The sequence below is a fragment of the Leiobunum rupestre genome, chromosome 3 (assembly GCF_980474605.1).
Source record: "Leiobunum rupestre chromosome 3, qqLeiRupe1.1.hap1, whole genome shotgun sequence".
NCBI classification, from domain to species: Eukaryota; Metazoa; Arthropoda; class Arachnida; order Opiliones; family Sclerosomatidae; genus Leiobunum; species Leiobunum rupestre.
In genome coordinates this window covers 33,475,608-33,498,645 of record NC_143386.1, presented here as the reverse complement: position 1 = coordinate 33,498,645, position 23,038 = coordinate 33,475,608, and the positions used below count along the sequence as shown (strand labels likewise).

The window sequence follows — 23,038 nt, the reverse complement described above, 5'->3', positions numbered from 1 at the left end:
ACTGAGCCGAATAGCCAACAGATTTCCATTATTTCGTCATCGTGTACCCTACTTTAAGAAATGACTTTAAATTGCAATCAATTTAAGAGGTTTGCAAATTATCGTGAGATGCTAAGACTGTATACATGGTTCATACAATATTTCAAAAACCATTTTCCCGAGAGATTTCCAGGTTTTCCAGAGTAGTTTTGAATATTTTTCAGGTGTACTTTTTAAAACAATAGGGGTCTCTAAAATGTTAAAAGCATTACTGTTACACTTTCTAATATGATAAAGTCAAGATTGAACGTATGAATTCAATACTAAGTAATAATTTCAAAAATACTAAAAGAAATTGCACATAATTTGGAGCTCTCATAATTATTTTTCCTGATTTCTCAGGAAAATTTTCACTTTCCCTGATATTTCCCGGACTTTTTTGCTTTAAATAAATTTCACTGATATTTCAAGTTTTCACGGATTTCCATGTTTGTATGAACCCTGTCAAGAATGTTTTGAAGTTACTAAGAATATTTGATCATAGCATTAACCCCTGGTACCATCCTCGTAGCTTTTGTGGAGAAAGTTCCGTCTTTTTTATAGTGTCAGCATGAATCTAGGATGACGTTCCATAAGTGAGTCGGTTCGTGAGAGCCACGAGTGGAGTTACGTTAATTCAAATGAAGTCAGTGCCTCAATTTAAACCATTATTTCAAGGCACTGATCACGTAATACGTTTAATTAGCCTTTACAGTTCAAATAGTGCCCCGTAGCGGCCGGCCAACGCAACAAGTTCATAAACTAATAATAATAATAATAATAATAATAATAATAATAATCAGATATGCTAATACCCAAGGCACCACCTTAGGCCTAAGTCATCCAGCGACTTTGAAAGCCTTTAATTCAGGTGGCCGGGTTACAACGCGTAGGAGGGTGGTGGCAAGCCCTTCATGCCACGCGAGCCTACACTAACTATTACCGTTAACCTCAACAATATTTTAGTAAAGATATCCTATTTCTTATCGACTTATTTTATGGGAACGGTTTTCAATTAAATTCCCTGACTTTTATACTAATTTCTAAAACTACGATTTTCCCCTGTTTTAAGGAATTCCAGGTACTATGGCAACACTGCGAAAGAGTGTAGTCAGGCAATAAGGAAGTGGCGTGTTTTAAATGAAAAGATGACATAAGATAATTAAGTAGGATTAAGGTACTTTTAGAAAGAGCATATCACTCCGCGTTGGTGGTCCCAAAACTCGCCATATTGAGAGAGCTGATAACGCGCTTAAGGAAACTGAGGGGTTCCGATCAACCATGGACTAATTATAGTACTTCGTACAGGGACGCCCCATTCCCAAAATCTACGCTGGGCGATTGTTAAATGTGCGCTCTGGCGGCGGGTTTTGAAAGCTGCGGAAGTCTAGGGTCAAAAGAGGAGAGGGGGGGGTTGCATTAGGGATAAAAAAATTGTGATCTGTCGTCTGCCGGTACTAGCCCATGCTTTTGTAATTTGTACACATTCTTTGGTTAATTTTGGTTATTTGTATGTTTTTTTGTAAATTTTAAAATATGAATTTATCTTCTTTGACGGATAAGACATTATTTAAGTCCCCTACTAAAAAAAAAGTGAAAAAACTAGGGGAAATATATGATGAATTGTCTTCTGGTAAGTGTTTACTAAGGCTTAATACCAGCCTTGTGTTATTTTTAATGTTGTTTGGGTTATATTTTATTTTTATAGATGATGATGAACTTAAAGAATGGCCAAATTTGGCAAATGAAATTAATGATTTTGAGCTATTAGAAAGGAAAAGTGATCATTCAAATATATCAAAATCGCAAAAAGCTGCACCATTTAGAGTTTTTGATGATATCTCAAATGGTAAATTCTATTTCATAAAGTCATATTAAGTTACAAATTTTTATGTCACCCAACTTTGAATAATAATTTTAGATTCTGATCTTCAAATTCATTCTCCATCTAAAACATCAGTAATTAACCCAGTTTCGGAGGAAATAAAGCAGAACTCTCGAAGTGGAACTGCAAGTGCATGGTACATCTGTTTTATATCGTTCTTATATTAAGTTATTAACTTTTATATAATTTTTAAATAGCGCAAAAAAATCAAGAAAAAAGAAATTGTTAAAACAGCAACTTTTAAAAGGTATACTGTAACATTAAAATTTAAACACCAACTTTAAATTAAATGTTATAATTTCTAGATACGCAGTTTGATGTTAACTTTAATGGTGCATGGCAAAAAGCACAAGAATCTGTCCAATCATTTTTGGTTCTAAATACAGAAAAGCGTACAGAGGAAATATTGAAATGGGTAGCTGGCATAAAAGAAGGGGACTTAATCTTTGATAAAGTGAAAATTTTATATGAACCTGTTTTTACTCAAACCCGAGAGGATTGTGTTTATGAGAAACACAAAAGCATTTTCCTTTCACGATTGAGTAATGTTTTGTCAGAAGAGCAAAATTGTGATGTAAGGCAACTACTTAACCATAACTTTATTTCTAAGGTTTAATTTGTTCATTATGATTGCAGACTGATTTAAGTGAAAAGGAGAAAGAGATTGGCATTAAATACATTTTATGGCCATTATTTAATTCATTGAGGGAGGTGGTTGGTGAAATTGAATCTACCAGCGAAAACATAGTCAACAATCAGGTCAACGAGGACTATCAAAGTTTATATTATATCACTGGATTCGTATTACATAAGCTACTGAAACCCAAAAACACAGAAGCTAGTCATAAAATAGGAGCTGTTTTAAGGGAGTTAAATAGTGAGAAAGTTCCAAAAGGGGTTAGAGATTGGGTTGACAAACAAACTCGTAATGGTTTAATTTATCCCACTGAAGAAGCGTTTAATTTTTTTAAGTTGTTAAATTTTCACATATTAGAATATTTTAACTCAAATTATGTTAAGGATAAAAAGATATTGGCAGTGAGAGCTATTAGGGAAAATATAAATATTAATGCCCAATGGGATAACATCTGTGAAAAAGCGAAAGTAAACAAGGAAGCAGGTGTAATAGTGTTAAATTGTATCATAGATACCATTACCAATACGGCAGGAAATGGACACACCAATAAATTAAGAAATGATATAAAACTAAATCAAAGAAAAAAAAGATTTGTTACCAAAGCCAACACAAAAGAAAATACGAAAAAGAAAATTGAAAATGACGTCAAAGCGAGAATAAGTTCCAAGTACCAAATTGATGTAGATTTGTGATAGGTTCTGTAAGCTTAGTGATAAACGAAAAATGCAATAGAGTTCAGTTCCTATTTTAATAAAGATTTCTTTTACATTTTTAAGAGTTAGTAGTTTCAGTGTTTCCACCAGAAACTTTTAGGTGAACCATCATTTTTCCATCTTCCATTACTTGCAGTCTTTGACTGGTCCTTCCGTATTGATACAGGGTTGGCTTTGACCCAGATTTGCAAGCTTGCCGTTGCTTACTGAATAGCTGCTCCAACGGATCTTGGTGATTTTGCGTACATAAACATGCACCACTGTAAAACAAGCGGGTGCCACCTCCTCCCATTTTTATGTTTGGTTTGTAGCATTTTCAGTTGGGTTTTAAGAAAAAGTCTGGAAAAGTCACTATTAGTCTTGTCGTAGCCCTTTTTTACACTTTCTTCTAAAATTTCAAGAAGATAATTGTGATCTTGTCCAGGAACTTCCTCTCCAAGTTTATTAATTTGTTTAGACATTTTAGTTTGAAGTCTTTTTATTTTGGTCTTTAGTTCATATTCTTTGTTTTTACTTTCTCGTAACTTCTTGGCAAGTTCAGTTTTATTCAAGTTGGAAAATCTTGTGATACTTGTGTCCAGTTTTTTCTTCTTGCGACTAATTGTCACTTGCAAGCTTAGTCTTTGTTTAGCACAAGCAAAACACCTTGATTTATTTCCGATATTTAAAATAAGTTCACATTTGTCACTATGGATTCCACCAGATATTAAGCTGATAAAACCCTTATTTTGCGGCCTATTTTCAAAAATCTCAAAAAATTCTCTAGCATTATTCCCTGGGCAAAGTTTATACGAGTTGAAAAGAGTAAAAACATCCTCCAAATCTTGAAGAGACCTCATTTTCTTGGGAAATTGTGAAAAAATATCTGGATGATCCAATGGCTTTCCTTGAACTTCATATTTCGGTATACAATCATGATCTAGCTTGATACAATAGATAACTTTGTCCGTTCCATCTTTGAATTTGCATATTATCAGTCCATTTTTAACTTCCGTAATTCCCCATTCCAGTGGAGGAGAATACGCTTTAATAATGGAAAATAGATCGACTGAGGAAACTGGTGGTTGTATGATGTTGTCTTTTTCCGTTAATACATTATTACAAGGTACTGGGGCTGTAGAATCTATATCCATATTAATAACTGGTTCAATTAGGGTCACTATCGAATTATTAACTTCTACTATTGGTGTAGTTGTATTGACAACATTAATTTCACGTTCACAGTCCCTAGATTGAGCTACTGGCTGATCTTCATGCCGCGGCTTTAATACAGAGACCAATTCCTAAAGGAAAATGAGTTGCTATAACATAAATATCCTATGCTTAAAATGTAACTATCACTTTCTATAATATATAACTTACATGACTATGCACAGGGTCAGGAAATTCCGGAGTAGGGCCTTTTCCTCCTACGAAATGCTTTGAACATAAATACGTATTTGTATTTACTCTGCTAATGGGGTAATCTTCCCTGTTCAACCAATTAATCCATTTTTGGCATTTTTGATGACTTCTCTTAGGTTTGGGAAATGGTATCCAAAACACATCCTTCATAAATTCCTTATTACTGTATCTTGAATCACTTTTGCAAGATTTGTAAACACAGAGTTTTTTCATTGTATTGAAAATAATAAGAACTAACTTAATTTGAAATAGAAAAAGTACAAGTACACCGTGCAAAATAACGAACCGTTTTGAAAATAAAATTTAAAAACCGTCTGCAAGACTGCAACTCTCACGAAATAAATTGGCGTAGATGGCGACAACATCTTCCGTTTTGTGACGTTTTGACCCTAGTAAATTTTTGGCGGGCGGGTAAAAAAAGGGGTTTGCATTTAACATGCGCCTTTCAGAGCTTTCTAAAGGAATAGCTTGGGAATGGGGCGTCCCTGTACGAAGTACTATAATTAGTCCATGGATCAACTACGGTCAAGTAAAAAGACTTAACAAGTTGCGAAAGCTCCAATGAAATGCCGTGGGTTGCCAATTGAGATATTAACTTCGAAGTTGCCGCAATGGCCAAAAATCCCTAAATACTGTGTTATCACGCCAGTGATAAGAGCTAAAAACTAATAGGTCTATACCGGTGTTTATTTACATTTATTTTGATGTTACGTTAATAAACAGCCTAGGGTGGTGCCTTGGGTATTAGCCTAGCTGATTATTATTATTATTATTATTTTTATTTATTCACCGACGTTTGATACTTTTATTATGCGCTCGTCGTAATATTACAAATACGAAGTCCGTGAGCCCAGCCCAAAATTTAAATTTCTAAGAGGAATAATAGGATTATTTGGTCCATTCATAGGATTATACACGACACACAAATTGATTACATACGATAATATATGACTACAGGATTGCCACAGTTTTTCACCATAAAATTCACTGACATTTCCCGGTTTTCCCTGACCATCTCCACTAATTTTTATTTTGTAGTTTTAACCTATATTTTAGTAAAAGTTTACTATTTGCAACCAAAATTAAATTCCTTGACATTTCCCCGACTTTTTGATTAAATTTTAAAATTCCCTGATTTTTATACCTATATTCAAATTTCCTGACTTTTCCATGTTTTCCCTGACCATCTCCACTGACTTTCCCTGTATTTTGTGCCACTATTTTGTATTTTTTAACCTACATTTTTGTAAGAGTTTACTATTTGTAACTGAAAATAAATTCCCTGACATTTCCCTGACTTTTAGATGAATGTTTAAAATTCCCCGACTTTTCCCTAATTTTTATACCCATATTGAAATTGCCCGACTTTTCCAGGAATTCCAGGTTTTCCAGGCAACTCTGGACTATGATTTTATAGTGCAAATTCAGAGAAAAAAAGTTCAAAAAAATATAAATTAAAATTTTTAATACAGATACGATTTTTGCGAGCCAAGGTGGCGCGGAGGCGGCACCTTGCAATATGTTGGCGGTAATTGGCAATCAATAGAGGGCGTTACGATAGTTTCCATTCACGAATTATGAGGATTAAGAATTATTTCAGAAACAGTAACTCAAACTTATAGAATTTTACAGGACATTTCTTTAAAGCAATACCGTATGGACTTAAAATTAAAAGAATTGTTGGATTGTTGGCCTGCTTGAGAAGAACATAACTATATTATTATATATAGGAAGTGTGGTAACCGCTATTAAAAAGGGTGGAACTTTTTTGTTTTGTTTAAAAAAAAAATTGATCGATTTTATTTATTTAAATCTGATTTTTTTATTTTATTGAATTTATAGACTCCGGCCACCTGTTTAAAGGCTTTTTAAGGCGCTAGATGACTTGGTACCACGCCTTGGGTACTAGCCTTGCTAATGAGATTTTTATACAATTAATATAATATAATATAATACATAATAATATATAATATTTTAGTTTTATCAGTTAGCTGATCATTAATTAAATGAAATCTAATTAAATTTAATTATTAGTGAATATTTTCGTTGGCTCAGATTTTCTATGTATTTTAATTTTTGAGGACCTATTTCATGCCATTTTGTATTAGGAATGCAGCGATTTTGGTACAGCCGATATATCGGCTATTCGTGGCCGATAATATCGGCCAATATTAACAAAGTTATCTATTATAACAGAAGTGTATATAACAAAATCATTGTAAAAGTCGGTTCAATACACTGTCATACCATTTTATTCTACTCTTCATTAAAAGAAGTTTGCAAGAGCATATCCGAATATGTTTCTTTTCATTTTACGTGATAAATATTTTCTATGATTATCACAAATCAAATATCGTTGTTTTTATTTGTTTACAATTTTATGATCTAGCTTCTGAAGTCTGGCGTACGTAGCGTGGCCAATCAAATAAATATTAGTTAGTTAATCGAGAATTTTCTTATTTTTAGATGTTTTTCCTGAAAATATTTTTCTAATACCGGTATCGACCAATATCAGCTTAAACGAAGCCGATATTGGCCGATACCGATATTAAGAAAAATAGGCCTATTTTTTATTCCTCCCTTGAAATACATTTTGTGATTTAAATCAATGATTTTTCAAAAATAAATCACCTAATTTAAACTATGATTTAAAATCAGCCAGTCCAAAGTATCCAATTGGTTATCTTTGGCGGCGTTGCTTTAAGAAGCGGATATGACACGACGCATAACTCCGTACAGTGTATCGTGAGGGGATGTTGGACGCGGTAAAAGACAAGTATTTTATTTAAGCCATGTTTAAGGATCTAGGTCTGGAAGATACGCTACGTGGGCGATACAGGCCGCCACTCGGCGAGCAAAGACTTTAAACCGTCTTAGAACAGGAAGAGGTCGGCTATTCAACGAAATTAAGAAAGGGTTACTCTATAAATGACGTTTCGCTCTTAAAATGGGAAACTATTTTGAGTGAAGCCTAAAACCAATTAATTTTAAACAGCGATTTTAATCAAATAATTTTATTTAAAATACCTCTGATAACGCAATGTACAAAATAGCTTATATAGTAAATATTAATTCAAATTGAAACCAGAATTTAAATTATTATTAATTTAATTAAAAAAGGAATAAAACGAATAAAATTTGAAATAAAAATACATTAAAAACATTCGATTTAAATCATATAATCGATTTTATTAATATGGAAAATAATGGAACTTTAAAATAAGGGGTCGTGTTTCAAAATGCAGATAAGCCCTGAAATTATTTATAAATGTCCCCCTTTAAGAATAAAATATGATACGTTTTTACGGATTAAAATTTATATGTACCATAACGTACGCGGTACAAATTGAAAAACCTGAACTCAAAATGTTATCGGCAATATTTCGTTACCCCTTGGTTTGGAGATCGACTATAAGTCAATTTTAAGTATTTGTAAATGAAAACAATTTATCTGGTAACTGAATCGGAGATAAAGTGAAAACGATCTATGTAGGGAAATCGATGCGTTCATGACGCAACACGGTGTGTCGTAGAAAGGAAGTAACATTGTTTCCATGTGGGATAGCAGCTCTTCTAAACTTCACCGCATTCCACGAAATTCTCGCTTTCGCACTACAAACAAGATAGACAGGTACAGAGGCAAACGATTCCACTATGTTGTCTTATAATTATGTTGCACGTTGATTATTTTTGGCCAGCCTTCATGGGTAAACACTTAAATGAAGTTATTTTTAACTCGTGACTAAAACTAACTTATTTTTCACTCGTATATAGAATACCATAATGTCTTTAATGAGTTGGCAAGGGAGATAATTCTTAATGACACGCTTATATCTTGAAGAATTTCAGTGGGCTAATCACCAGGTGGTTCAGAAATACCTTCATATTTTAGAAAAACACAGCACTCGAGAGCGTCATATAACGTCAGATTCCACTCGAGAGCGTCATATAACGTCAGATTCCACTCGAGAGCGTCATATAACGTCAGATTCCACTCGAGAGCGTCATATAACGTCAGATTCCACTCGAGAGCGTCATATAACGTCAGATTCCACTCGAGAGCGTCATATAACGTCAGATTCCACTCGAGAGCGTCATATAACGTCAGATTCCACTCGAGAACGTCATATAAGGGTTAATTCCACTCGAGAGCGTCATATAAGGGTTAATTCCACTCGAGAGCGTCATATAAGGGTTAATTCCACTCGAGAGCGTCACATAACGTCCAATTTCCCTCGAGAACGTCACATAACGTCAAATTTAACTCGAGAACGTCACATAACGTCAAATTTAACTCGAGAACGTCACATAACGTCAAATTTAACTCGAGAACGTCACATAACGTCAAATTTAACTCGAGAACGTCACATAACGTCAAATTTAACTCGAGAACGTCACATAACGTCAAATTTAACTCGAGAACGTCACATAACGTCCAATTTAACTCGAGAACGTCACATAACGTCCAATTTAACTCGAGAACGTCACATAACGTCCAATTTAACTCGAGAACGTCACATAACGTCCAATTTAACTCGAGAACGTCACATAACGTCCAATTTAACTCGAGAACGTCACATAACGTCCAATTTAACTCGAGAACGTCACATAACGTCCAATTTAACTCGAGAACGTCACATAACGTCCAATTTAACTCGAGAACGTCACATAACGTCAAATTTAACTCGAGAACGTCACATAACGTCAAATTTAACTCGAGAACGTCACATAACGTCAAATTTAACTCGAGAACGTCACATAACGTCAAATTTAACTCGATAACGTCACATAACGTCAAATTTAACTCGATAACGTCACATAACGTCAAATTTAACTCGAGAACGTCACATAACGTCAAATTTAACTCGAGAACGTCACATAACGTCAAATTTAACTCGAGAACGTCACATAACGTCCAATTTAACTCGAGAACGTCACATAACGTCCAATTTCACTCGAGAGTAATAATGAAAAATACCTCTTCAAATAATACAAAAATGTGACAAGTCAAAACCCCAAAACGAAGCTACGACAACGAAAACAATCGATAACATACAGTCTCCCCTTTTTGGAAAGAAGGCGCTAGACTAAAAAGAGGTTTCACCGCAACACAGAGCAGGCGGCAGGTGGTCGCTTTGTTTCGAGGGGAGAAAGAGTCCCCAAGACGAGGACAAAAGTAAGGGCGGGAAGACCGCGAAGAAGAGAATTGAATATGACGCCAAGTTCGCCACGAAAACTCCGCTATCACGAGTGACGTCACGTTTCTATGGCGAGTACAGAGATAAGGCACGCTCTTCAAATACGGACAGCGTCCATTTACATTTATTTTCGCCGTTTGGCCGTAGAGGAGCGACTAACGAATTTATTAAGGCTACAAGAAAATCCATCGCGCCAATTCCTCCGTAATTACAAGACGTCAAAATGGCCACAAGAGGGCGGGGTTTGCGGAAGGCTCGGCGGAAAAATAACTAAAACCTAGTGTTGTTAATTTTCGGGAAAAGTTTCCGCAAATCGGAAAAATTAAAAATTTAAACAAATTACTTTTAAGGGTTTTTAATGAGTAACTATTCATCGATATAAAATGTCTAATATCAGTAAACATACTACAAAACATTAACAGTGTTACATTGTTAATCAGTTTAAACTAGTCTAGAGGTTTAGTTATACTTTTAGATTCGTAAAAATGTGGCGAAAATGCCGCTTTATTTAAATTTGCAAAACAATATATTAGACTAATCATGGAATGAAAACTTTTTTTTATTTCATGCGGAAAAATACGGAAAATTTCCGGAAAAAGGCCTCGGTCATTTTCCGACTTACAACACTACTAAAACCATGTATTTTGCGCGTTCCATAGGCAGCAGATTTGGACGAACTGTTTTATATTCGGTGGTCACACCCAGCAGACGCGACATTTAGTGGAAATCAGACGCCATCTTGGAAAATGGCGGATAAAATGTATTTCTTGAGCTATAACTGTCGTAGTTTATAGCCGATTTGCATGGAATGTTTTGTCTCGGTCACACCCGGTAGATACATTGTTACTGATTGATATCAAGTGCCATATTGGAAAATGGCGGTTAAAAATTATATATATTCCACAAGCAATAACTGTCACCGTCGTTATCAGATTTGGCTGGAATATTTGTTGCATGGTCACACCCAGTAGATAAAACGTTTTAGATTTAAATCATACGCCATCTTGAAAAATGGTGGTATAAAATTGTTTTTATTTGGTTGCCTTTGCCTTTAACCCTAACCCAACCCTGAAGACGTCAAAAAGTACCCAATTCCTCAATTAAATGCAAATTTTAAAACCACTTTGAACCAAATGAAGCGAGTCTACTGCTCAAAAACAGTTTCATTTAAAATTAGCTTCCACCTCAGAGCGACAACAACGCACTCTTCTGAACGACTAGCGTAACCATGGCGACTCAAGACGCGCGCCAGTATTAACTATTAACCTACGCAAGCTTATTTTGGGTCTTCTGTCGAGAGGCTCTGGTGGTAGGTTCGCGCTGATTTTATTGCGAATCAGTTTGTCGATAGAAGGTAAATACATTTTCAGAGCATTTAACCGTAAAAGTTTGTGAATAAAATTAATCATTTTTTCCATCCTAATTCGAGCCTTGGTCAAACAAAGATAAACCGACATTTTCTAAAGCAGTTGAGAAAAAACTTTTGACACTCCAGTTTTGCATAATATTTTCCAATTCAAATTCCCTGACCTTTGGAGGGCCAAAATTTACTTTATATTTTACTTTTATCAGAACGTAATCTGGCGCTTATATTTCTTACAAAGGCGACTATTACGTTTTTGATTTATCAAAAAAAAAACACAACCACAGAACTATTGGTAAAATTACAACTAGGAGTATTTATGAAATTTCAATTCAGAGAAAATGCCAAAATTTTCGTATTTATAGTTCTTTTTATAAAATAACCTTGGTCATCTTGTTGAAATGTTGCCTCCCCGCTTCAGCTGTGGATCCGTTTTCTCTCCCACTAAAGAGTTTATGAACTCATTCTTAGGCATTGGCTGAACTATTCCAGGGCAACATTTCAAAAAGTTGGGCAAGCGTAAAAACATTTTATAAAATCAACTATTAATAATTCAATTTAGTAAATATTAATTTAAAATAGTTTACGTTATCGCTGCATTCAAATTATTTATTAATTTGTCAAGAAAACAGGCACAAAACCTAAATATTCGATTTAAATCAAATAGATTTGTAACAACCCTGTTTTAAAGGAGATGTTTTCGAAAATAAAGGAACAATTTCTTGTAATTTTTATGCAATTTAAATCTAGAAATTTCAAATACTGATGACATCAAAATCCATGGTTTTAAAGGCAATTTGGATGAAATAATTAGCTGGGCGCGTAAAGATTTCTAATATGGTACAAAATTCTTTGATTTGAATGTGTGACTGAAGAAAATATTATTCGACATTCTAACTTTAAATAATTTGATCGTCATATGTATTATAAAGACATAATTGTAACGGATAAAGTCCGGAAAATTCCACAAACATTAAAATAGTATATTTGCATTTAACCGAAATATAATTGACGAAAAACCAAATAATTAAAGAAAATATAACGTACATAAGGGTTGCCAACATATTTTCAGATTCAAATTCCCTGTTTTCCCTGACTATTTTAAGAGATTTCCCTGAGTTTTTAAGGTTAAAATTAGAATAAGTTTCAGCTTAATATTTGACTTTTACCAGAAGTTAATAGAAGTTATTGCGGCGTTTACAAAAATTGGCAAAACTTTCAAGGAACTAAATAATAATAACAGAATTTGCCATAGATCTTGAGTAAAATTACCTGCAAAAAGTATCTAGATAAAATTGAATTCCTTGACCTTTCATTGACTTTTTACAAATTCTTAAAATTCCGATCTTTTAAGCCCATTTTTAAATTCCCTGACTTTTCTCCAACTTGTGGCCACCCCGTACATTACAAAATCAGTGCTGACTATAATCATAAGTCTATAATACTGCCCATAAGTTTGTCACTTTTGGAAATATTTTACTGAGTGCTAGTAACGGAGTGACGTCATCCCTAGAAGAAAATCTCCCCCTAGCGAAACGCTCCGCTGTCAAAGGCTACGTGTGACGCGGGAGCAAGCGGACGCAAAACGGCGACGAAGCCCGTAAAGCCCGTCTTGTGGATAGCTCTCAGTAAAACTTTTGCATGGGAAGAATAGGAAGTGTCACACTTATGTAAAAATATTATAAACTTATGCTATAATGAAAGATAAAAAAATTTGAAGAAAAAAGTGAAAGAATTTGCATAAATGCGAATGAAAAATACATTTCGAAGTCCCATTCGACTTGCTCACGCAATAAGGCAAACGTAAAAATTCTAATTAGTCCTATAAAACATCCGTTGGAGGGAGTGAGCTGAAGTACCATTAGCATTGCCGGCGTTATTAAGAAATTTAGAAGGCAAGAGTTCACAAACGCCGTTTACAAAAGGGTCTTTACCGGAAATAATGAGCGGAATTATAATCACAGACATTACGCGAGGTTCTGTTCGGACTGACACTTGGAAAATGAGTTCTCATAAGCTGAGAAAGGGGTGTTCTTCGCCGGAAAATGTCACGTCGAAGATATTTCAGGGAGAAAATTCTAGGGTTTAGCGAAGATTTATGGCGAACTAACCCGAGAAACGCCTTAAATCGCGCCAAACACAATATACATGTTTAAAACTAATAATAGAAATTAAGCTCCGATCAAGTTTAAACATTGGAGTGCTTAGGCTTGCCAATTTCACGTTAATATTATACGACGATAATAAGATCCGGGGTTCATATCTCAGATTCGTCGTAAGAGAATAAAGTTGGTAAACTGTCTTCGCAAGATATTGGCCGATACCAATTTTGGAAAAATAGGTCGATATACCGGTGCATCCCTAGAACTTTATCAGTTTTTAAAAATTCCCTGAAGGTTACAAGCGTTGTTCTTTCACAATGTTAAATTTTTAGTTTAAAAAAAAAATTGCATTCACGTCCAAAATACATTAAAATCTCTATTTTTTGCCATTTCTGATTTTTACAGTATAGCCTCCCAGGCCCTTTTCTACAATAAAGGCATAAAAGTTTTAATTTATACCTCTACGAATACGCAGATTCTTTGCAAGTCTATTCGAGGGGCTGATCACTCCGTGTAATCGGTGTACAGAGCCGTACCTTTGACTGTACTAATGGGATTACACGTAATCTTTGAAGTCCCTGCCTTTGACAGTGCTAATCCAAGCGTAATCCGGTGTACAGACCTTTCTAAGAGTGGTTAGCCCCTCTAGTCTATTGGCTCCCAAAAAAAATGACATTTCAACCAAATGATGGGCACTTTTGACACAATACGTTTTAAGACTTTTCGGTGGCCTTTTGAAATAGCAGACAAACAGTAAATGAAATTTCTAAATTCCATACCCCCCAAAACCGAGAGAGACCCATTGTTTAGTGGAAAAGTGTAAACCAATTGTTATATCGAATAGTCGGTTTTGGCGTTAATTAGGTTACCGTTAATCCGTAAACCTCTCCCCAATGATCAACTTACAGCCATCTTAGTCGGCCATTTTATCAGCTCTTCGAAAGACCCACTTCAATTTAATTATTTTCAATTGGTTTTGAAATTTATCGGCGTTTTTCCCAATTTCGTTTAGACCAGCTTTTCCCGTCCTTAAAAGTATTGGTTTTACGCTTAGAAGCGTTTGAGGCTAACATTGGTAGCGTTGGCTTCTTAAAAGAATTCGGAAAAATCTTCAAGGACTACTTTTCACGCCTAATGAGCTTCGAAAAAGGATTCAAAAACTTGTTTCTGGGATTATGAACAGTTTTGTAGCTTTTGCCTATTTGCAATTAAATAAGATTTTCTAATAAAGGTTTTAGGCACAAATTTCGGTCGCCCGTAAGTTCGTTTAAAACCTTTTGGTCTAGCACTTTCTCCAGAAAATTTCGCTATCTCCGATAAAAAAAAACACGGAAATTAATTTTCTGTCGCCTCTATCATTGCCATCTGTATTATGAAAAGGCCCTTGTTATTAAAGATGGCTTTGAATCTATCCCATTCTCCGAAATAAAAAGACTTTACCGGAGAGCGTGGTGCCATCTATTAATGGCAAAGGAAGCTAAAATTCACAATTGAGAAACAATAACCATTTACAAATATTATAATTAGACAAATTATGCTCTACTTACGACGTTAGTGGACTTGGACCTAAATTATATATCCCATATAAAATATATTAAAATTTACTATAATTTAAGTTATTAACAGTAATAGTGAGTGTAGGGTGCTGTTGGGTGTTGGCTCGCGTGGCCAACGTTTTAAAGGAAATATAACCTCCGGTATTTGGTGTGGAACACCAACGTTTGCAGCTCTGGCCGCTTCTGCCTTTGGCTTTAGAAACGTTTGGCGCCACTGTTCAGGGAAATTTGTAAAATCGAAGGGGTCTTCCATAAAGATTGCTTTGCAGGTTATATTCCCTTTAAAAGCATTATAAGACGCTAAATGACTTAGGCCTATTGTTAAAATTTAAAAACGAGCCAATCTACGCCAGGGGTACTTGTGTAAAAATGTAACTTAAGTATCTGGTTTTGATTTCGACGCTAGCGACATCTATTGAAAACAGAGCTAGTACACGACGAACCTGTTGTGGATCGTTACCAGGACATTTACAAACATATAATAAATAATTAAGAATAAAGTTAAGATACATTTTTTGATACAATAAGAAACCCCAATAAATAAAAAAATTAAATTAAATTAAGAATAGAGACTTGGCAGTATGACGTCACGCCATACCTTTTTAATCAATTGGAAAAAGCATGGGTGACGTATTATATACGTCATGCTGCCAAGTCATTATTTTAAATAGTGTTGTAAGTCAGAAAATAACCGAGGCCCTTTTTCCGGAAAACTTTCCGTATTTTTCCGAAAATAATAAAAAAAGTTTTCATTCCATAATTAGATTAATATTGTTTGCAAATTTAAATCAAGCTGCATTTTTGCCTCATTTTTTCGAATCTAAAAGTAAAACTAAACCTCTGGACTAGCTTTAAACTGATTAACAATGTAACATTATTAATGTTTTGTAGTATGTTTACTGTTATTAGATATTTTACATCGATAAAAAGTTCAACACTTTAAAACCCTTAAATATTTTTTATTATTCATTTCCGCATTTTATTTTTCCGGAAAATTAAAAACACTAATTATGAACAATCCAATCAGCAAATAAGAATAAGGTTCTTAGTAACCTGAATAGGTTCCTGGTTAGAAACTCTGCAGGAGGGGGGGGGGGGGGGATAACTGAAAATCACGCGCCAACCGTAGGAATAAGAAGCTCGGGTGATGAGTTGGGATAAAAAGGGGAAAAGATGAAGGCAAAAAGCCGCGGCTCGTAAGTTTGGGGAACCCTCTCGGAATTAAAATGCGCAATGGCCAATGAAACGGAATGAGCTCGAGCCACTTTGCCGATAGTGCCCCCCCCCCCCCCTTATTATCCGAAGCGAGGACAGCGGCGCCATCTACCAGATTCGTTAACGGCCAGCCGATTAATTAGAAATTCTCCGAGAGTTTCCGTGTTACGAAGCGGAGCGAAAAAGATTGCGAGAGTGCCTGGGGTAAAGACGGAAAATTGTCAATGGGCATTCCCCCGTCTATTACCGGGTCACCGGGCACGGGGACATTATCGCCATCTATGGCGGATTCTAGCAAATTGTTGGCGGGTTAGCCAATATTCTAAGGTGAAGGGTTTAATTTACATTTTATGTTTCTTAAAGCAACTGTCGGCTCTATCAATGCCATTTGCTATTAATATAAAACCCTTATTAAAGATGCCAATGAATCTATCCCATTCTTCGAAAAAAAACGGCTTTACTGGAGAGCGTGGTGCCATCTGTTAATGGCACAGGAAGCTAAAATTCAAAATAGCGAAACGATAACATCGTCAGAGCCGGGAGTAGTGGCGTACTCCTGTAATCCCAAGAGTTTGTGGATGGCCGTGTGAGGACGGCCACTAATCCCCCAACGGGTGGTTGTCATACTTCCGCCACGGGTGTCCCGTCCCTATCCCCAAGTATCCCTCCGTTGGCGTGGCCGTAACACACATCTCACTCCTGATTAATCAGATGGACGAGTGGACGGAATTGTCCCACCCGTCACAATCGCTCATAACGAGTTAAAAAAAAATAACGTCGTCAGAGAACCATTTAATGGTATTAAAATTAGACAACCTATAATCTACTTAGTGGATTTAAACCTAAATTATATATCCCATACAAAATATATTGATAAAAATTACTGTTATTGTCCAATTCAAAAACGAGCCAATCAACGCGAGGGGTTCTTTTATGCCCCGCCTTTTGGGTCCAAATGTAGCTTAAGTATCTTGTTTTGATTTCAACGCTAGTGACATCTGTTGAAAAAGAGCTAGTTTACGTCGAGCCGACACTTTATAGAATAAGAGCGTGCTATCACTAGGATTTTCGGATTTCCTAGTTTTTGGCTTGTAACACACCTGCACTATTTTACATTTCTACTTTATTGTTAAATTAACGCTTAAAAATATAAAATACACCTTAATCTTAAAAATATTTAGGGAAAATTTGAGATTAGTTTAGAACTACCACTCGAACCACGAGATAATAACTTTAACTATAACCATAAGTATGTCTTACTATTGTCCCACCGGAATTTTATTAATAGTCCAAGAGTCCATGACAAAATAAGCATGTGATAAGGTACACGATGGGTCAAGGTATTTTTTAATTAGGTTAGTGATTTGTAACAAAGAATTGTTTGTCTTACGGGTCAAAGTGGGGGCTTTCCGGAAATACGAACCACGTGACGTCACTTCCGGTGACCTTGAAAATTGATATGACCTGATATTGGTATCATTCGATTGGTCTCAACGTGCTCTTATTATAAACAGCGAGGATAGGGTGTACTAATGGTAAGAGACAAACACCAATTCATTACTCTGAAACCGACACTGATGATCGTTTTGTCAAGTCTATTTCCAGCTAATACCGGAAGTGCATAAAATATTTCTTACGAGATAAGTTCCGCGCATACTGCTCAAGCTTGTAACGTGCATTTCCGCAGGCTCCAACTTACTTTCACACAAGGGGTTAAGGAAGAAAAATGTAGCATATAGTGCAGACTTTCTGAAATATTACAACAGAAATGACAGTGCCGACATCAGCGATATGGCCACAAAATAAATCATAAAGACGACTTTGTAAAAGAATTACAATGGCCAAATAAGATTCAGAAATAATATTTTCGACTAGAGAATGCTTAATAATTTATAGGCTTCGTGTGGTTTAAATTTTGGTCATAAGTATCGCCGCCTACCGACCGAGTTTTAAATTTAATATATGAAAACTGTCTGCTCGTTCAAAAAACAAATTCAAAAGTCGTCTGCTAATTCTTAACATTTAGTTGACGGGTATTAAGGCAGATGGCGCTATTTTTCCTAAGCTCGAAGCGTGTTGTTCCGAGCGGTACAACTACATTGTACTTTTTAGATAAGTTTTAAAATTTTTAGTAATAAAAAAAATTTTGTATTTAGTAAGTTTAGAAAATTTATGATACGAAAATACGTTCTGATATTTTTTGTCATATATTTAGTTCGATTTAACTTTCTGGAGTTCGTTGAAAGTTTTGTAAATAGTATGAAGTCTAATTTCATCAAGAAAGCTTGCTTTCTCGGAATTCCTTTTGTATGGCCCTCTATTGAAAGCGACTTTAACGCTGTTTTCAACGGCATTGTAATTGTTGACAGCAGTTATTTTGCCGGATTTAATCTTTTGACATTTAAAAAAAGGAAAATTTGTTTCATAGATGGCGTACTAAACTAAAAATCGAAAAGTAAGTTTCACCCCAAAAAATGCTTCGAAAATACGTTCCTGAAATCGCTCGGACGTATAATTACTGAACCCGAAACCAAATGGCGCGCTTGGTGCTTTTACGGCAGCGCCGTAGTGTCAAGTATTGGAAAGACTTCTATCCAAATACTAAGCACTTGACCAATAATTTTTTCGAGGTTTGACGCGAAAAGAATGCGTCGTCATAGTAACAAATAGGCGATCTTCCCGCGCAAAAAAGGCTTATAAAACAATGGATTTAAAAACCTCAATTTATTATCGTACTTAATATTTTGAAGTAATTATAATGTTCTTCGCGAAAGAAGTGTAGTGATATCTAATTTCATGTATTTTTATGGTTATAAAAGAGATAATCAGGTAAGCTAGTAATATAACAACCATGACTAGGCTTCATGACGAGTTTTCGTCGAATGAGCGTAGCGAGGCGCGAGAGTTTTGCTGGTGAGTTTTCCCGCTTTAATACACGCCCGTTTCTACGAGCTTCATCACGGCCGTAAAAATCTTCCTTGGACATTCCAAGTGTATACCTATATAATTTCCTGGTCTAGCTGATTACTTGTTTGGTAATATTTAAGAATGCGATACGCTAACTTACCGGCGGGTAATTAAAGCAAATTGGCGGGTAAAACTGCACCCTGGAAATATCCGGCAACCTTGCCACCTCAATTTCGTTCAGGGACAGATTTAGGAAGAAGTCCCGGTTATTTTTTTCGGGTTCAGTCCGAAAAAAAGAACGGCGTGAAACGAAGCAGAAAATAAACTCTAGGTAATGAAGTAAGGGGGTCAAACACGTGGCTGTTGGACAAGCTTCCCCCGCTTAATTCTACGGCGCGGAAAAATTGGTTTACCATAAAGAACTTCCCCAGTTAGTCGCCGAGGGCGGGGGCTGCTCGGCGCCAATGGAACGACGTTCTTTCGAGACACAATCGCCAAAGTGGCTTCGAGCTAGAATGAAGTCGCAAATTTAGAAAAGTTTTCATTTTATGGAAATCATGGTCAGGGCTAATGAGGGTGGCGTCGATACTGTATACCATAAGTAACATAATATACATAAGTATGCCAGTATGGCACAGAACGTATATGAGTATAAGAACGTTGAACGATCAAATTAAAGCCTGGTGCCATGATTTAATCGGTTTCAGAATAACTCCGCCCAAAAAACCCGCGTGCGGCGCGCGCTAAAGGTTAAAACCGTTTCTAGGTCAAGCGCGCGCTGCACGCGGATTTTAGGGCGGAGTAATTCTGAAACCGATTAAATCATGGCCCAAGCGATGCCTTTTGTTCAACGTTCTTATACATATATACGTTCTTTGTATGGCAAAGAACGAATTCGGTTAATGATAGCCTGTCGTTGAGTGATTGCGAAATAAGAAGTTTCCGAACCGGAAACTCGTCCCTTCCTACTCTTTCCGTTGGCAAAATAGTTGGTTAGTTTGATGGCGAGAAATACGAGCGTACACGCGTTTAGGTTTATAATAGTTATTTTTATCTTTCGATTCAATAATTCATCATTATTTCCCAAAAGTAAGCGTTATTTACAATTTTTAAAGCATTTCCTTTTTCAATAGGCCTTGGCTGGCGGACCTTGGATTTATAATAGTAGTTCCTACTTGGAAAAAAACCTGGCAAGCAAATGGCTTTTGCGAAAGCCAGCGCCGCTTCGGCGAAGTTAACGGAGAATTTCCGAAACTCCCGTAGCATTTAGCTTTCTACAAGGCAGAACCCGTAACAAATGCACGCCGATTTAATGGCCTTTCCGTTAGCGTTTTATAGCAAGGATTCTATATTTTAGAAAATATAGAATCCTTGGTTATAGCGAGATTTCAAAAGCGAATGGAAGATTCTGAGTATACTTACTAATAAAGAGGGATATTTTTACACTGAAACAGATGGTCTGTACACAAACTAAGCTGAAGATGGCGCTACACATCACTAAGAGGCTTTTACGTTTATATTTAATAACGGAGCGATGCAGGTTCCGGGCCACATATTTAGTAGAACTTGAATGACAAACGTTTATAGTAAATTTCCCAATGTATTTCACGTTTAACATCAATTTTTTATATTCCGTTCTTTATATTATTTATTATTATATCATTTCAAAAGCTTGGTTAAGGATAGGAGGATGGAAATTATGGAGAGGAAATTAAGGGATGGACTGGTAGGTAGGCTTGGCAACGTTAAACCATTGAACTTAATACAATATAGACATCTAGCGGAAATAGTTTTAACTTAAGAAAATAGTTTCGTCTAATAGTTGTTGGCTTGTTTTTATAGGTTTCACAATGAAACAAGGAAAGCGTTCAATTTAATTTTCCAAAAACAGAACTATAGTGCTTTTTCAGATTCCACTACCACGGCCTACTTTGATCTCTGTAGCGCGAACAGCGCGTGATCAAAGTTGGCCGTGCCACTACTAAACCAAAGAAAATCCCCTTACTAATTCGTATTTCGAACGTCTAGCAGACGAAATTATATATACACGCATATATGTTAATCTAGTTGAATACTTTTCGCCTGCTTTCGGACTAAAGGTGTACTCTTTCATCCCAAAAACGAACTATTCGCCTGTTCCGTGCTGAAAATTAGTCTAAATCATAAAAATATTCAACTGTTCCATGATTTTACGGCTACCGTAACTATTCGCCACCGTAGAATCGGTGTTCCTAAAAAACTACCTTTTCTAAATTGGCAAAAAGTGGCTAATAAAGAAAAATTGCATTTCAAAGCTTAAAGTAATTGGAATTAAATTTGTAAGACGTTTATTGTAAAAAAGCCGTAGTTTACACTAAACTTCAGAATTAATTCCAAAAAAATTAACAGACTATTCTAATGTTAATCAGAATCTGACCATTCCTATGTTTATATATTTGCCTTAATAGCCCTAATCAGAAATTTGTTAAAATAATTTTTTATTATTATATTTTCTGCGGTAAAAATATTTATTGGCCACTAAATTCACTTTTGTCCAGGCCGAAATTTTCCACCTCGGAACACTGCACAGAATCGTAGTTAAATGACGTCATAGTGTTCCTATTCTTACCATACTACGAATTCCCAGAACAGGCAAGTATCCACCCATTATCAACCACTTTATTTTCTATTATGGAGCAAGGACAGTAGATACAGGGACGAGAAAGCAGGGGAAAAAATTCCATTTTAAACATCGTCATATTCACGGGGAGTTAGATGTAAACAAACCGCGGCCACTGTTAAGACGTGGTTCACCATGGACAGTATTATTGTAGTTAGTTTTTACCATTTTGATGTTAAATTAATAATAAAACTACGAGCGTAAATAAAAAAATGCCCATTCGTTTTGAACACTTAAGCCTCGTCAAGAACCACTAAAATTAGGTGACCGCTTTTTTTTGTTTACAACTAACTCTCCTTGCGTTTAGGTCGTTTTAGGTGATATATTCCAACAGAGGCCGCCAATACACTTTCTCGTCCTTGTATCTACTGTACTTGTATGGAAGAGTCATAACAGCAGAAGTAAACTCAATTTTCCCATATAAACGGCGTAGAAGTTTTCAATATCATACGGTAGTGAGTTTACTTATGATAATGGACTTAGGATAATTGTTATTCTATAGCCAACATCGTCAAAAAGATGTTGCCGCGATTCTTATTGTTATTAAATAAACTTGGGGATTTTTGGTGTTTTGTAAAGGCGATTTCAGACTGTATGATAGCACTTTACAAAATACGTAAGATAAAAAGGATTTTCTGTGTGGGCTTTAACCTCTGTTACACGCTGATAAGAGGATTATTAAATTCTATTCTGGAGAATAAATCCCTGAATAATCCTATTGTGAAACTTAGCTATTCTTAAATCAATCAATAAATTGAAAAATAATAAATTGTTAAATCCATTATCTCTAGTACTCTGTCTAATCAGGATTTGATTTGAAGCTACCTTATATTTCTGGTTATTTAATTTACTGCATATTTATTCACTAAATTGAGTAAATTCCTTTTCGGACCGGAAGGAAACAAATTTCAGATTAAATATTAAAATTTAATAACTAAGCAATTGTAGAATAATTAAGAGCACCTGGGAGCGTTTTGTCAAATAAATAGAATTATTAACTGCAAAAAATATATAATTAGAGCGTACCATTTTTAATTATCTTTCAAATCTTAAATCCCTAACAGCTGTTTGTCAGACTGACTTCTTTATTTTTATTAAGACCAATTACGGCATATTTTACTTACATTTTAATTTTATATTTTGGAAATTAAATTTCTATTTCTACAACACCAACCACTAGGCTATTGTAGTAACTTATCCCATACGATTTTAAAAACTTTAAAATTAGGATAAATTTAAAATCTTGCATTTCAACCCTTCAAAACGCTTCAGGCAAATGATATTGTACATCAAATTAAAGCTTAGATCATAAGCTTTCAAAATATTGCTAAAATAATAAATGAAAGTTTGTACTGTGGTAGTTAGTCATTGTCAAATGACC

The 23,038-nt window shown here is 35.4% G+C and overlaps 2 protein-coding genes across 2 annotated transcripts; one reads left to right on the top strand and one right to left on the bottom strand.

Moving 5' to 3' along the window:
- Window positions 1-1,307: 1,307 nt before the first annotated feature.
- On the top strand, window positions 1,308-3,315 carry LOC149951543 (uncharacterized). Its single transcript, XM_090170061.1, has 6 exons — window positions 1,308-1,651; window positions 1,727-1,867; window positions 1,940-2,039; window positions 2,101-2,150; window positions 2,209-2,477; window positions 2,540-3,315. The coding sequence occupies exons 1-6, from the start codon at window positions 1,555-1,557 to the stop codon at window positions 3,230-3,232; spliced, it is 1,350 nt and encodes a 449-aa protein (XP_090026187.1). The 5' UTR covers window positions 1,308-1,554; the 3' UTR covers window positions 3,233-3,315.
- On the bottom strand, window positions 3,247-5,131 carry LOC149951542 (uncharacterized). The gene is made up of 2 exons (XM_090170062.1): window positions 4,616-5,131; window positions 3,247-4,536 (listed from the first exon to the last, which is right to left on the bottom strand). Exons 1-2 carry the CDS (start codon window positions 4,868-4,870, stop codon window positions 3,457-3,459), a joined length of 1,335 nt encoding a protein of 444 aa, XP_090026188.1. The 5' UTR covers window positions 4,871-5,131; the 3' UTR covers window positions 3,247-3,456.
- Window positions 5,132-23,038: the final 17,907 nt, after the last annotated feature.